The sequence below is a fragment of the Meles meles genome, chromosome 12, assembly GCF_922984935.1.
Source record: "Meles meles chromosome 12, mMelMel3.1 paternal haplotype, whole genome shotgun sequence".
Lineage (NCBI taxonomy): Eukaryota > Metazoa > Chordata > Mammalia > Carnivora > Mustelidae > Meles > Meles meles.
The window spans coordinates 21578579-21592800 of NC_060077.1; the positions used below are offsets into that span (position 1 = coordinate 21578579).

The 14222-nt window shown below is 53.9% G+C and overlaps 1 protein-coding gene across 6 annotated transcripts in view; it reads left to right on the forward strand.

Annotated features, from left to right (window-relative positions):
• The window catches only part of KIAA1671 (KIAA1671 ortholog), a 186147-nt gene that overhangs the window by 120953 nt on the left and 50972 nt on the right, over positions 1 to 14222 (forward strand). The window contains exon 1 of one of the 6 annotated variants that reach the window (XM_046025955.1): positions 1223 to 2547. The exons of the other annotated variants lie outside the window; for them this stretch is intronic. Within the exon in view, the coding sequence (XP_045881911.1) occupies positions 2263 to 2547 (285 nt within the window). The 5' untranslated portion in view covers positions 1223 to 2262. Of the gene's footprint in view, positions 1 to 1222; positions 2548 to 14222 lie in introns of those variants that run through there. 6 annotated transcript variants of the gene reach the window in all.

Below are 14222 nucleotides of genomic sequence, written 5' to 3' on the forward strand. Positions count from 1 at the left end.
GCTCATCCTCACAGCACGGTGCCTGGCTTCCCCCAGCACCATCTGAGAGAGCAGAGTGGAAATTGATACTCTTTGTGACCTAGCTTTTTGGAAGTCACACCCTGTCACTCCTGCCTTATTTTCCTGGGCTCAGAGACCCAGTTCTGAGGGGACCAGACCAGAGTGTGAATAACAGGGGCAAGGAGGGCTGGGGGCCATCTTGGAACCTCTACCACATTGAATGACCTTGGTAGATGACTTTACCTTTCTGAGCCTCAGCGTCCTTCTTTGTCAAATGGGTTCATGCGAAGAGTCATGAGTTGATTCCCATGAACACTTAGAATGGCGTTGGGGGCTCGGTTTTACTGTCAGTGAATATTAGCCACTGTCTTAACTGCCTGCCAGGGATTCTTAGTCTCTGTACCTGGTGCCTGGCCTAGCGTAGGTACTCTCTGAATGCTGAAGTGAATGAGTGAATGGATGAATGAATGAACAGCCGTAAGGACTAGAAATCCAGAGTAGAAAGGGATTTGATGGAAAGTCTTCTCAGGTGAGGCCCTTTGACCAGCATCTGGGGAGCAAATATTTGTTCAAAACTGAGGTAACGTGGGTGGGGGAAGGCATTTGGGATGCAGTCAGACCTATCAAGGTTTCAGTCTTGGACTCAGTGTTCGAACAATAAATATTTACAAACTCCAGCTCTGGGCCACGTGCCCTGTCAGACCCAGAAAACAGAGGGTTCGGAGCGGCCTCCATCCATGCCCTCATGGTCTTTTTGCTGTGTGACCTTGGGTGAGTGAATCGAAGTCTCTGAGCCTGCATTTCCTCACCTGTAGAACAGGGACATGGATCCTTGAAGGAGGGAGAAAGCTACTTCAACAAGTGTCTCTCTCCTCTGTTATCCAGATGCTGCTTCTTGTCTGCCCCCCAGTCCCTTCCCCCATGTCGACTACTGTAGCTGCACAAGGGTTAAAACCCAGGAGCTCATGTGACCCAGTGTAAACCATGAATCATTCCCTTTGCTCTCCGTGCCCAGCCCCCCCACCCCCAGGATGGGGCAGATGCTGCCCCGGGTTGCCATGGCAACCCCGCCGCACTCCAGTACCGCCCTGCCCAGTTCCTTCCTTGGGGGACCTCCAGGCTGTTTCACCTGGCTGGGTGTTGCTTTCCAGGGAGGGAGAGAGAGGAGGCTGGAAAAGGGAGAGAGACAGAGACAGACAGACGGACAAGCTCAGGGACAAACATGTGGAAATTGAGATGCGGGGAGGGAACAGAAAACCTGACCGAGAAACAGGCCACCAGAGGGAGACAGACTGACAACCATGCTGCTGAGGAGGTCCCGAGATGCTGCCCGTCACCCTGGAGGCAGTTTCTCAACTATCCCAACCTTCCCTGGGCTGCCAGATCCCTGACCCAGGCGCGCCCACGAGCATGCACGTGCAGCCCGCGGTGAGGGCACAGGGCGGGTAGGCTGTGGGCACGTGAAGTCGCCGTCAGCCCCAAGGGATGGTGAGCGAGTTGGGACTTGGGGGAGGAAAAAAAAATGGGGGCGGACGTCAGCTCCCTGGGCGGCCGCCTCCCCGAGGCCCCTCCTGCATTCCTGGGCAGCGAAGCCCCTCGCTAAGACTGGGACTGATGTCATCCTGGGCTGCCGAACCAGGGGACCTGGGGGCCCTAGTGGCTGCCTCCGGAAGTGAGCTAGCTGCCTGCCGGCCGACAGGTTTAGAGTCTCTGGCCAGAGGACGAAAAACCTGCATGGCATGGGTCAGGTGAGCCGGGTCCAGCAGCCTGCCCGCCGGGTCCTTCCTGTGTGCGCCTGGGAGGGGCCGCCTACCTGAGGGACGGTGAACACCGGGGCACCCAGGGCCACCGCCTCTTCCTCCCCCACCTTGCGGGGACTGTCACACCCTGGAGTGAGTGCTGCTCCATTTCCCCAAGCTCCCGGTCACAGCCACACAGCCCGTGCAGCCCGTGAGCACCGCTGGGGCTGGGCGGTCCCCAGCGTGTTGACTTTACAAATCCCGGTCGACCCTGACCTGAGACTCGGAGACTCCCGGCCCGACCCTGACCTGCCTCCCAATTCTCCGCAAGACCCGCAGGTGCCGCCAGCGGCTGGCTCCGCGATGCTGATTTACTCCCCGTCTGGCTGAAGAGGGCTGCCGGGTTTTCTCTCCAAGCAAGCGCCGAACTTGCGGGAGCGGAAAGTAGAAAGAGGGAGTGGACCCTGGCCGTGCAAAATTACTTTGTCCCTCTCTCACCTCCTTCCTCCCCTCCCCCGGCCCCATGGATTACCTGGGAGACAAACTCACGGTGGCCCAAACCCACATGACCCAGTGGATGGGCACTGTGAGGAGGTCCTTCCAGGAGGCCCTTAACTTAGTGACCACCACAGTGGGCCACGAACGGACAAGCGGGGAGCCCGCCAGCCGGACCCCCTTCAAGCGCACATCCTCCTTCCGACACCTCGCCTCCCGGAGTCGGGAGTCTTTCCGTCGCTTCTCCGCCCGCAGCCAACAGAGATTTTCTTCCCTGAGGAAAAGGCAGACGGACTCGGAGCCACCAGACCTTGTAAGCTTATCATGTTTTTTGGGTTTTTGTTTAGTTTTGTTTTTAAATATTAAAGCAACAGTAAAAACTCCTCCCCTCCAGCGCCCCCCCCCCAGTTGTTGGGGAGGGGGAGTCCCCATAGATCCAACCAGGGAAGTTGCCTTTTCCAGGATCATTGTCAATCAATCCCTGCCATTTCCTGTTCCCCGTGCCTCAGAAAAGAGGCATCAGAGGTGATTCCCGGGGGGGCGGTGGAGTTACTCCCTCTCCCGAAGCGGTCAGGAAGCCTATTCCACGTCTGCGAGGATGGGGCTGGCATGTGGGTCGGGTTTGCCGTGCCCGTTGGTTTATCTGGAAGTGCCGACACTCGGGCCCCAGACACAAATGCTTGTGCTCCCCTATTTTTAGGGAGGATTAGTTGGCACCTGCTTCATCTTGTCTGACCCTCCCAGGGTGGCCAAGTGTCTGCGTCACGTGTGTGTTGTTAGGGCTTTTGTTATCTTGTCGTAAACGAAATTGTAAAGTGGCCTCCGAGTTTCCAAGGAAACCCGAGGGAGTGGGCAGCCTCACCTGCTGGGCTGTGAGCCTGGGGCTTGGTGTGGGTCCTGGGGGGGCTCTGTCCTCTCTCACTCAGGCAGGCTTGATGGGATTTAGGAGAGCAGGGTGCAATGACTATTCCTTCTAGGGGATGGTACAGAATCGATCTCAGGAAACTCACTGATGATTTAGAGAGTGGCACTGGGCCCAGAGAGGGAAAGGCACCTTCCTGGAGAAGCACAGTGAATGAATGGCAAAACCAGGGTCAGGATCCCAGGCTTTGAATTACCTGGTCCAGGCTCCTCCTTTTTTCTCCCCAGACCTTCCCAATAACTTCAGGGAAGCCCCCCTTCCTGACCAGAGCTGAACTCAAAGAGAGGACTTGCTGTTTTCACGGAGGAGGCTTCTACCACCAGACAGTGTCAGCCCAGCTCAGAAAAGCCTGAAGGTGAAGGGCTCGGCCAACTCCTTCTCTGGGTTCAGCATGGTGATATGAGCTGATGGTCATGATGGGCTCCAGCTTTGAGCAATGGAGCCATGGGGTCAACCAGGCTCTGAGCTGGCCCTCTGCATGCTTGTGGTTACTGAAATCTCCCAGCTGCCCTGACGGGTGCAGGGACTCAGTGTCCCCAGAAAGGTGTGGTGACTCCCCCAGGATCACACAGCAAGGCCGGCGGTCAGATGCAGACACGCAGCTCTCATTAGTATGACATGTTCTCTGTGGGTCTGTGCTGCCGTACAGCCCCGGAAGAATCATCTGGAAGGGGTTTCCTGGGCCAGGGAGAGGAGGCCTCTCGTTCACTCTTTCTGTATCTCTTTCTCTCTGTTTCTGTCTCTCTGTCTTTATGTGCACATCTCTCTGTGTCTCTCTTTGTCTGCCTCTGTCTCTATGAATCTCTATCCCGTCCTCTCTGTGGCAGTGCAGTTCAGGGCGTGGGGTTTGCTAATGTTCAGCTCTCTCGCCCTCGGAGCCGTGTGACCCCGGGCACTGGCTCGAATCCCCCAGGCCCTGTCACCCTGTGTGGTATGTCAGCTGCTGTGTGGCCTGCCTCCCCAGCTTGGTGGAGGAATGAATGCAGTTAGGCTGTGCCTTCTCTGCTCGCTATTGTGTCCCAGCGCCTGTCGCTGTGTAAGTAGGGGCTAAATAACTCGGGGCTTCGGGCCCCTGCCCCAGATTTAGCACTTGGCATCTACTGAGTGGTGAACACCAGCTGGTGTTGGAGTTGAGAGCTTGACTCAGATTCTGCCACGTCCTGGTTGAGGGATTTGACCCATTAGGAGGCCTCAGTTTCTTCTTCTGTGAAATGGGGTGAACCACGGCATCACGTGGAGGTTGAAACAAGCGCCCGGCATACAGAGGACGCACATGCTTGGAAACGCCTCCTCCCCGTTGGGTGTCGCGATGTTTGGACTTGGCGGGATGAGGGAAGCCTCAGCTTCCTCATCTGCGAAAGGGGGATTATCTTCACTCCGTGTTTCCATTCCCCACGATTATTATTTATCAGCAAGGACGTGCCTGTAAACGTGGGGCGCGTGCAGCCGTGCCTAGCGTGTGTTTTCATTGCCTTCAAAGTCTGCCGTTGCCACAACCAGACCTTTTCTCTCCAGACGTTCCTTCAAAGATTCCCAGTGAACTGGAAAATCTGCACACACCCCCTTTTACTCGGGGGCCCCACTTAAATATTTGTTTTATAGGAGGAAACTTGGTAAAGCCAGAGACAATTACTTGAGAGTTTGGGAACAAGGGGAGTATCCCGTGCTGGGGTGGGGAGGGCAGCGGGCTTTTGGTCCTTACCACTTGAACTTGTACGTGATTTATCTAAAAAGTTTGTTCTGTTCCAAGTCCTGCCTCAGGCTCGTATTTACTCAGAGCACTGTGGAAGAATCTATCACAGGCATAAAGTAACCCTCAAAGGCGTGCCCTGAAATGTTTTCTAAGGCCAGCCTTGAAATAATTTGCTAATGGCTTGCCTCTGAGTCCAAGGAATAAAAGGGGGAAAGAGGGAAAAACAAACGCATTGTCTCTGCGAGACAAAGGCAGGAAGAGGCACGTTTGTGCTGCAACCCAGCGAGCCTGAGAAGGAAGCCCAGCAGACTAGATGGACTCTCCAGTGGAGGCCAGACAGAAAGTTCCAGAACCCAGGAACAATGGCAGTGCCACAGAGGCCGAGACTGGAATAGAAGCGGGAAGTGGGGGGTCTCCAGGGTCAGGGAATGCTACCCAGAGGGCTCTGGAACAGGACGGACTTGAGATCAGGTCTCAAGTCCTCGGTGTGCTGGCAGAGTGACCTTGGGCATGTTAAATCACCTCTTTGGGCTTCGGTGTCCTTATCTGTAAAATGGGTTTTCATCTGGGCGGTGTCTGCTGGGTGGTCCAGGAGGATAGAGCAAGAACAGCACACACCCCTGGCCACCGTTAAGTGCCCCTCACACAGGAAGTGCTTCACGACTGTGCATCACAGGTCACTCTGATGGCTCGGGGGCTGGGGCTTGGAGTCTGTGGCTCCAAGTCCCACCTGCCCAGGGGTCCAGACCAGTTGCCTCAGGAAAGAGAGTAAGGGTCTGGCTGGCCTCCCATGGACATTTCTTGTGTGCCAGGCTCTGTGCTAAACACAGGGTGTGTCTTACCTGTGTATCCTCATGTCCTTGTGTTTTCAGCCCACCTGCATGCGTTGAGTGTGTCCCAAGGGTGCCGGCCCGGGGGAGGTGGTACAGTGGACACGCAGACACTACTCCTGTCTCCCTAAAGGTCCTTTCCAGGATCCAGGCAGATAATGACACACATCAGCACACAACGACATCTTGCATGTGCCAGAAGTCAGGAAATGATCTCGAAATAGCAAAGACCCGTCTGCATCATCAGACTGCTGCTGCATATCAGAGTTTCTGAGTGTCACCACTGTGGGTGTCTTGGGCCAGATAATTCTTTGGCGGGGAGGGCGCCGTCCCGTGTATGGAAGGATTCTCCCTGGGACATGCCAGGAGCACCCTCCCAGTCATGACAACCAAAAGCGTCTCTGGTTGCTGCCCAGTGTCCCCTGGGGGCAGAATCGGCTCCCCCAACTCCCCCACCCCCCATCCCAGCTGAGAACTGGTTGTGTATAATTTGGTTTGGAGGACCAGTCACTGTAGCCTGCGTCTGTCCCCCATCTCCAGAGTTGGGGAAAGAAAGAAGGGCAGGCACCTGCTTCTTGCTAGAAACTGGCATCCCTGTGGGAAATGGGGTGGGGCCCTAGCCCCATGTTTCATGGATGAGAAGTCAGAAGCACAGAGAGGTCAAGTCACGGGCCTAGGGTCACACAGCTGGAGTGGGTGTCTGAGGCCGGGACTCTAGCGCTGCACGGCCCATAGCCATGCCCTGTCCTGGGGCTCCCCACTGTGAGCACTGGAGCCCAGGCTCTGTTCAGTCCTCCAGCCCAGGCTGAGTGGGAGTATTTGGTTCTGTGTCAATTATGGAGTGAAGTAGATGCTTAAAATATTCAGCAGGGCCCTGCGTCTCCCCACTGCGTGCATGCGCGCACACACACACTCACACACACTCACAGGCACACATGCACACAGGCACACACACCCTTTTCTTAGCAAGTGGCAGAGATTTTGAAAGGAGAGGGGTTTGTGGCTCTCGTCTTCCGAAGCCCCAGTTTGATCATTGCTTCTTTTGTTATTCGTTTCTTCAGGCTGCTCTAATAAATGACCACAACCCGGGTGGCTGGAAGTGGTGGGAAGCCTCTCAAAGTCCAAAGCCAGAAGCCCCCAGAGCAGGCGCGCTCAGGCCACGCCTCCTGCTTAGGCTCAGGATCCCTCCTACCCCTTGCAGCTTCTGGTGGCTCCAGGTGCTCTGTGGCCTATGGCTGCGTCACTCCACTCCCTGCCTGTGCCTTCATGTGGACTTGACCTCTCTCTTTTATAAGGACACTTGTCACTGGGTTTAGGGCCCACCAGATAATCCATCATGATCTCGTCTTGAGAGCCTTAACTTTGTTCCATCTGCAAAGACCTTTTTTTTTTCCCCAAGTCAAGTCACATTACAGGTGCCGGGGTCAGGATGTGAACAGGTGTTTATGGAGGTCATTAGTCAACCTACCACTCTCCCCATTCCGGGCCCTTCCCCTCCAGTCCATCCTCCATCCAGCCACTCAAGGGGTCGTCATTCCCCTGCCTGGCCCCAGACTTAGAAAGCCCCAGCCTCTGACCATGGTCTTCAGGGCCCTATGAGACCTGGCCCTCCTTTCCTCTCAACCTCAGTTCTTAACTGCTGTCCTCCATGCTCATTCGACTCCTGCCACTCTGACCTCCTGCTCTTCTTCAGTCAATGCCAGCTCCTCCCGTACCCAGAGGGCTTGCCCTCACCATTTCCTCTGCCTGCAATGCTCTTCCCTCTCTCTTCCCCTCCACACAGAGAGACTTCCTGAGAGCTGAGGCTAGGAGAGAAACCCTGCTGTGTTTCTCTCCTCTGCACCCTCATTAAATGTCTTCCTGCCCCTGATCTCAGTTGTGATCCCTTCCTCTCACTCATTTGTTCTGTGCCCTCCACCAGACTGCAAGGCCTGCGACGTTGTGTCTGCCTTCCGAAAATCCTCTCTCCTTTATTTTTGTGTTCCCCTTGGGGCGCCCTTTCCATCTTGCAGATGGGTAAACAGGCCAGCTACACCCCTTCTAAGAGTGGACACCAGAAGCCCAGCCCAGGGAGGTCTGGGGTTCCTTCCAGGACCAGGGCCTTTGCCCTCCTGGTTCGCTCTGCTTGGAGCGCTCCTGTGGCTCTCTTCACCTCTGCTGCTCCCGCTTAGTGAGCGCATACTGTGTGCCAGGTACAGGTTGTTCCATTGCTCCCAAGACTAGACTTCTGGGGAGTAGGGTCCAGCTGCCACGACCCCTTTCTCCATCTCCTGAGGCCGGTGCCAAGTGCTGCTTGCCAGGGCACGTCCAGAGCCCCATCAAGGTGTCCTGCTCCCAGGCCACCCCTTAGGGCATCCAGCTGGTGTGTTGGATTTAACTGCGGCCCCAGAGGCCAGTGTGAGGTGGCCAGGCCACTTTCTCTAGGGCTGGCCCTGCCACACCCAATCTCAGGGCTCCTTTTCACCCTCCAGGCAACAGAATGATGTCACCCTGAGAACAATGGCCCCTTCATGGATCCAGCCAGGGCTAAAGGCTGAGCCAGGGGCCGGGGCCTCTGGGAAAGACCTGGAGAGATGGGCAGGGCAGGACAAAGGGCTCAGCTGCTCCGCAGGGGCTCTGCTTGTGCCAAATTATGTTGATCTCCGCTGCCCTCCCCCCAACTAAGAAAGGCGGGTGTGCTCATCTCCTATTTGGAAAGTGTGGAGAAACTGAGCAAAAACAAAATCCACCCATTATTCTCACAAAGGTGTGAACCAGTTTTGGCATTCAAATGCATTTCCTTCCTGTCCTTTTTCCTCCCTCCCTTAAACTAAATTGTCAATCTTCCCTGTCTTTCTGACCTTTCAGAAACGTAGCAGTTTTACATATTTTTAGGGGAAAAAACAAAACCAAAACATTGTTTCCGGCCCTGCAGCCCTCTGGCTGCAGGACTGAGTCCTTCCCTACCTGTGGTCTCAAGAGTGACTACAGAGTGGGTCTGGCTTGCACCCGTTTGTCTGGCTTTCTGAGCAGTCCCTGAGGTTTAAACCCACCCCCCGCCCCCCCTTCTGTCTCTGTACCCGGGCTCTGTGACTTTGGCTTTTTCTCTCCCTTTCAGCATTTTACAAATCTCAGATGTTTTGTCCAGACAAGCGCCTCTTGCTTCCTCATTCGGAAGTGAAACATCACAGGAAGGAAATCTGGATTGATACGTATCACGGGGAATGTTATATTTGGGGGTTTCATGAAGAATGAGGTATTTAGCAAGGAGTCATCAAGATAACTCCTTAGGAGAGGAAGTGGCATATTGAGTTCTTACTGTGGTTTGCTGGTAGATGCTTTACCTCTGGGTCTTGGGGGATAGGGGGAAGCCCTGATTTGACGCACCTGCATGTCCCCAGGGTGTAAATCCTCCCACTGGGGGCGGTGGCAAGCCAGGAAAGGACCCTCAGTGTTTCATGGTCATGGAGCCCTTGTACCACAGAGACTTGGTACAGACATCCGTGACCTCAGGGTGATAGGTAATAGTAGAAGGCCTGTGATTAGGGAATGGTAAGATTTGAATATTTGTTACCCTTGCTTTTGATGGGATTGGTTTCATTGTGTGTTTATTTAATTACTTTATGTTGTTAAAGATTGTTTATTTATTTGAGAGAGACCAAGAGAGGGAGGGGCAGAGGGAGAGGGGGAAGCAGACTCCCTGCTGAGCGGGGAGCCAGAGGGACAGGGGGCTGGATCCCAGGATGCTGAGAACGTGGACCTGAGCTGAAGGCAGATGCTTCACTGACTGAGCCACCCAGGTGTCCCTTACTATGTGTTTATTTAATGTAATGGCTGTGTTAAACCACCAGCTCACACGGGATCCTGAACAGACCCATGGTTGTCTCTGGGCAGCTAGGGCAGGCCAGCTCCAGCATGCCACGGTCGGGTAAGAGAGATCAGAGTCATGAATTTGAATCCTGGCTCTGCCTCTCAGTTGCTAGGCAACTTTGGGAAGGTTGCTTTGTCTCTTGACGTCCATCTTCTGTAAGATGGGAATGATGCTATTACTTCACCCCCCCCCCCCGCCCCCAGCTGTGGTAGAGGCAATCCTGAGGTGACGCCCATGGAACCCAGCATGGTGCCAGGATGGTGCGAGGCACATACGTGGATCTCAGCAAATGGTGACTGTCATTGTCATCGTTGCTCTTTAATTAGTGCCTAATAGTTGGCAAGACACATGGGCAGCCTCAGAGCGGCCCCCATGGATCCTTCTGACATTCAGCGTGGGGAGGTGACCTCCCCAGCCTGTCCAAGTGGGCTTGCGTGACCGAGAGAATCCAGCCAAAAGTCTCAGCATCACTCCCTAGGTCAAGTCACAGAGACCCTGCAGCTGTCCCCTTGGTGTACACTTTCCCTTTCTTGGAGCCTGCGCTCTGGGGGAAGCCAGCTGCCATGGCTCAAGGACATGCGGGCAGCCCAGTAGAGAGGTCCCACATGGCAAGGAGGCGAGACATGCCACCAACCACATGACTGGGCTTGGAAGCGAGTCCTTCAGCCTGTTGGGGAGGCTGCATCTCTGGCCAATGGCTTGAACCCCACCTCATGCGACACCGTGAGTCGGGATTGCTCAGCTGAGCCCTCCTAGATCCCTGACTGCCAGTAACTGGGAGAGAGAACACATGGCTGTCATTTGGGGCTGCTGTGTTTTGGGGACTACTTGTTACACAGCAACAGACAATGAATACCAGCTGCTTCTCTCTTACACCTACAGCAAGCAACAGTCTGAGCGTGGTTAGGGAGTATTACTGACTCCGTCCTCTCACAGATGACTACATTGCAGTGGGAAGAACTCAAGTGACCTGCCCTAGGTCTGGCATGAGGTAGCTTTCAGGCTTCCCTCTGGAGGCTTTTCTTGCCTCCAGGGTTCTTGCTTGTAAAGGAGGCTGCTCAGCCAGCCTGGGTCTAGGGTCCCAGAGGCTTTTGAGCAACGCACCCTTTTAGGAGTTGGCGTGAATCTCCTGGCACAGGATGGAACCCGTTTCTTGGATCCTAAGTGCTCATCACCCACATTTAACTCATCAAACATTCATCATAAAGCCTGAGCCAGACACAGTAGCAAACTCTCCACACTGATTTGGGAGCCTCGCATGCAAGAGTGGCTTTTCTCCTGCATTCGTCTCTAGGTCTACTCAGACCGCCCCACTCCACAGAAAGGAGGATCCTAAAACAGAACTTACTGCCAGGAGTTCAACATTGAAAAGGTTGTGAACAATTTCTGCTTTTGGCTTTTCAACCTAGATTTGCTGTCCTTCACTGCTTTTTTCTGATTGGGGGTGGGGGAAAGGTGCAGGTAGAATTAGGTCAATTCAGTTGAGAGCTTTGCTCTCCCTTCAGGCAGATCTGAGTTTGAATCCCAGCTCTGCCACTGACTAGCTGTGGGACCTCAGGCAGAGGATTTTACTTCCGTGAGCGTCGGTTTCCTGGTGAAGCATGTAGCACAGTGCCCAGAACCTAGAGAGTGTGTAGTAAATATTAGCTGCCATTATCCTCCTATATTCCCGACATATCAGTCAGGTTAGGGCACGTCATGCTGTGGTAACAAACCATCAGCTCTCAGCGGCTCAACACAGAATGTTTATTTCTTCCCCACAGTGAGTGCTCTGCTGGTTCCGCAGCCTGGTATGGCTGCCTTCCCTCCAGGCTGTTAGTGTCTTGTAGCGAAGCCATCTGGGAAAACGGGATGCCTGTGTAACAGTGTGGGAGGAAGAAAGCTTGAGCATCACTCCAAGGCAGAGGCTATCATCCCATTTCACAGGTGGGGAAATTAAGGCTCATGGAGTAACCCATCTTGAGCACTTCCCACATGCCAGCCACGGAACAAAGCACAATGTCTTATCACACCCTCGGCCCTCCCCCCACCCCGAAGTAGGTGTTATTTTTGTCATCTGTGTTTTACAGATGATAAAACTGAAGCTCGGGGAGAAGATGGGACTTGTCCAAAGTCACCCAGTTTACAACCTGGACTCTGGCTCAGGCCCGCTGATGCCTCATTTCTTGTCCCTCCCCATCAGGACCATGGGTGGAGGGACATGGTGTGCCTTTCCCAAGAGGCACCATGATATAGATCAGGGTTTCATGCCACGGCCACGTTGACCCTTAGGGCCGGATCCTTCTCTGTGGTAGGGGCTATCCTGTGAACTGTGGGGTGTTGTGCAGCGCCTGTGGCCTCTGTCCAGTGTTTGCAGAATTGACCAAATGTCCCTTGGGAGCAGTTGAGAACCACTGATGTATGAACGGGAGGAGTCCAACATGGGAGCCCAGAAATGTAACTTGAGGTCCCCGCGAGGCACCTCAATAACCACGTGACCTTCGTTGACGGACTCTGAGAGAAGCCAAGACATCGGTAGGGCTTTGGGATTTCCTAACTTTTAGGTAAGATAACCTTTGACTCCTGATGTAATTTGGGCAGGCCTTTCGACCCTGATAAAGTACTTTTTAACCCCTATTGGCTACAAAATGGAGCAAATCATGTATTATGAGGTTGACATGACACATTTGTCGGGCACCCCGCATGGCTCTCAGCACACAGCCAGTGTTTTATTGTCATTCTGGTTGTGACCTGTCACAGGAGCGGGGAGGGGAAGGGTGGCTGGGACATATCACCCTGCATTCAAAGATACTTTTCTTCGTCTGCTGAATTCCCAGTCCTGTGTCGTCAGGCTCTGCATCCAAATATTTGCTTTCTGCCGAAGCCAGAAATTACCTGGCAGCCCACATTCCTGTCACTCACCTGCCTGATTTCTAGAAATGGCCCTCCCTGGGCACACCTATAATTTAACATCTGTAATTCCTCAGGTAGTGGCTAGAAGTCTGTCCTTTCTTCCTTCCTGGTAATTGTCTTCTGCTCTTGGGAGGGGGAGGGATAGATGTGGGGCTGTGTTGAGACAGCTGCCTCCCCCACCCTCTGCAGACATCTTGGCAGGAAGTACCCGGAAGGTTCTAGAACCTCTGGTGCTAAGTTCAAAGAGTGGACCAAGGTAGCTGCCCCGGTGGATGATGGGTAAACAGAGTTTCATTGTCCATAAAAGTTTTTATATGAGCCCTGAAAGCAAGTGTAAACAGGTCACCGAGGGACAGGACTTCGGCACAGAGTTCCTCTTCTGAGAGCTCTCCTGAGCTTTGTCAGAACATCTAGATCATTCCGTCTGACCTTTTCATGTTGGGGAAACCAAGATCCAGAGAAGGAAAGAGACCTACAGAAAGTCATGCGACAAGTCAGGGACAGATCCAGACCTGGAACTTGGGTTTCTAAAGTCAAAGTTGGGACATATAAGGAATGTGCGGTTCTCAGCCTTGGTATCCTTCAGAGCTGAGCACCAGAGCTGCTGTTTGCAAAACTCTGTGTGAGAGGCATGAAAGATCATGAGACAGTTCCCACCTCTGGGAAGTTTTCAGAAAGTGATTAAGTTGCATATCCAGACTCCGCGGCCCTGAGCCAACCTCTTCTCCATAACATCTGCTGTGAGCCTAGTTTCCCTATCTGTAAATGGAGGCTCTAGTGTGACCTTTTAGGGCCTCCCAGTGGGATCAGCCTGGATGCAAATCTCCACTCCTCCATCTGCTAGCTGTGTGACTTTGCCTCAGCCTCAATTTCCCCATCTGTAAAAAGGGAATCATCTACTTACGACAGCAAGAATTCCTTCGTCATAGGTGTAAAACGCCCCCCCAGAGCACCTGGCACGTGGTAGTCGTTGGTAATCATGTGGGTTTCACTGTATCTGGTCTCCCTTTCCAGTCACCTCCTCCCGGCCCATGCACAGGCCATTCCCCTGCCTGGAATGATGAAACAGTGGCACAGGAATTTCAAGGAGAGCCGGTGGGCCTGGGCTACAGAGATGGAGCCAGTGGCTCCCAGACACCCTCCCAGACTCCTTTGCTGCCACGTGGCTTCCCCGCCCACCCTACAGGACACGCCCCTCTGAGCCCTCCCTCTTGCCCCTGAGTCGCTACTTGATAAGGAAGCATATTTGGTGCATGTGGTGGTAGGGGGGAGTCTTTAACAGTGACCACTAATTAGGAAGGAAGTGGCTACAAAGGGTTAATCAGAGGCATTCTGCTCTCTAACTGAGGGAACAACAGTTGGAGGTTTTTCATATCCTACGCTGGAGATTTTTTTCCTTTCCTCATGCATAAATACAGGGCCTTTTGGGGGAGGGCTGGAAAAAGAAACAGACTGTCAGAGCTCTGTATAATGTGAGCCCCATGGATTTTCAGCAGCTCTGTGCCATCGGTGGGAAAATGTAATCCCTCCCCTGAGCCAAACCGCGAGGAAGAGTCGGGGCTGCCTCAGTGGTGTCTGTTGGCCCAAGGCAGGTGGGGGATGGAGGAAACACGGGGGCAGTATAGAGGGGAGGCCTGGGTTTGAATCCCGCCCCGGCTGCTTCCTCTGTCTTGGGCCTTGGCCGTTGACCTTGACTTCTTCGAGTGTTGTTGTGTGACCTTGGGTGCCCAAACAGGCTAACCCTGGGAAGACTGAAGTCAGACTTTGGAGGGCACCTTGAGTGCTGGTTCGCTGAGAAGAG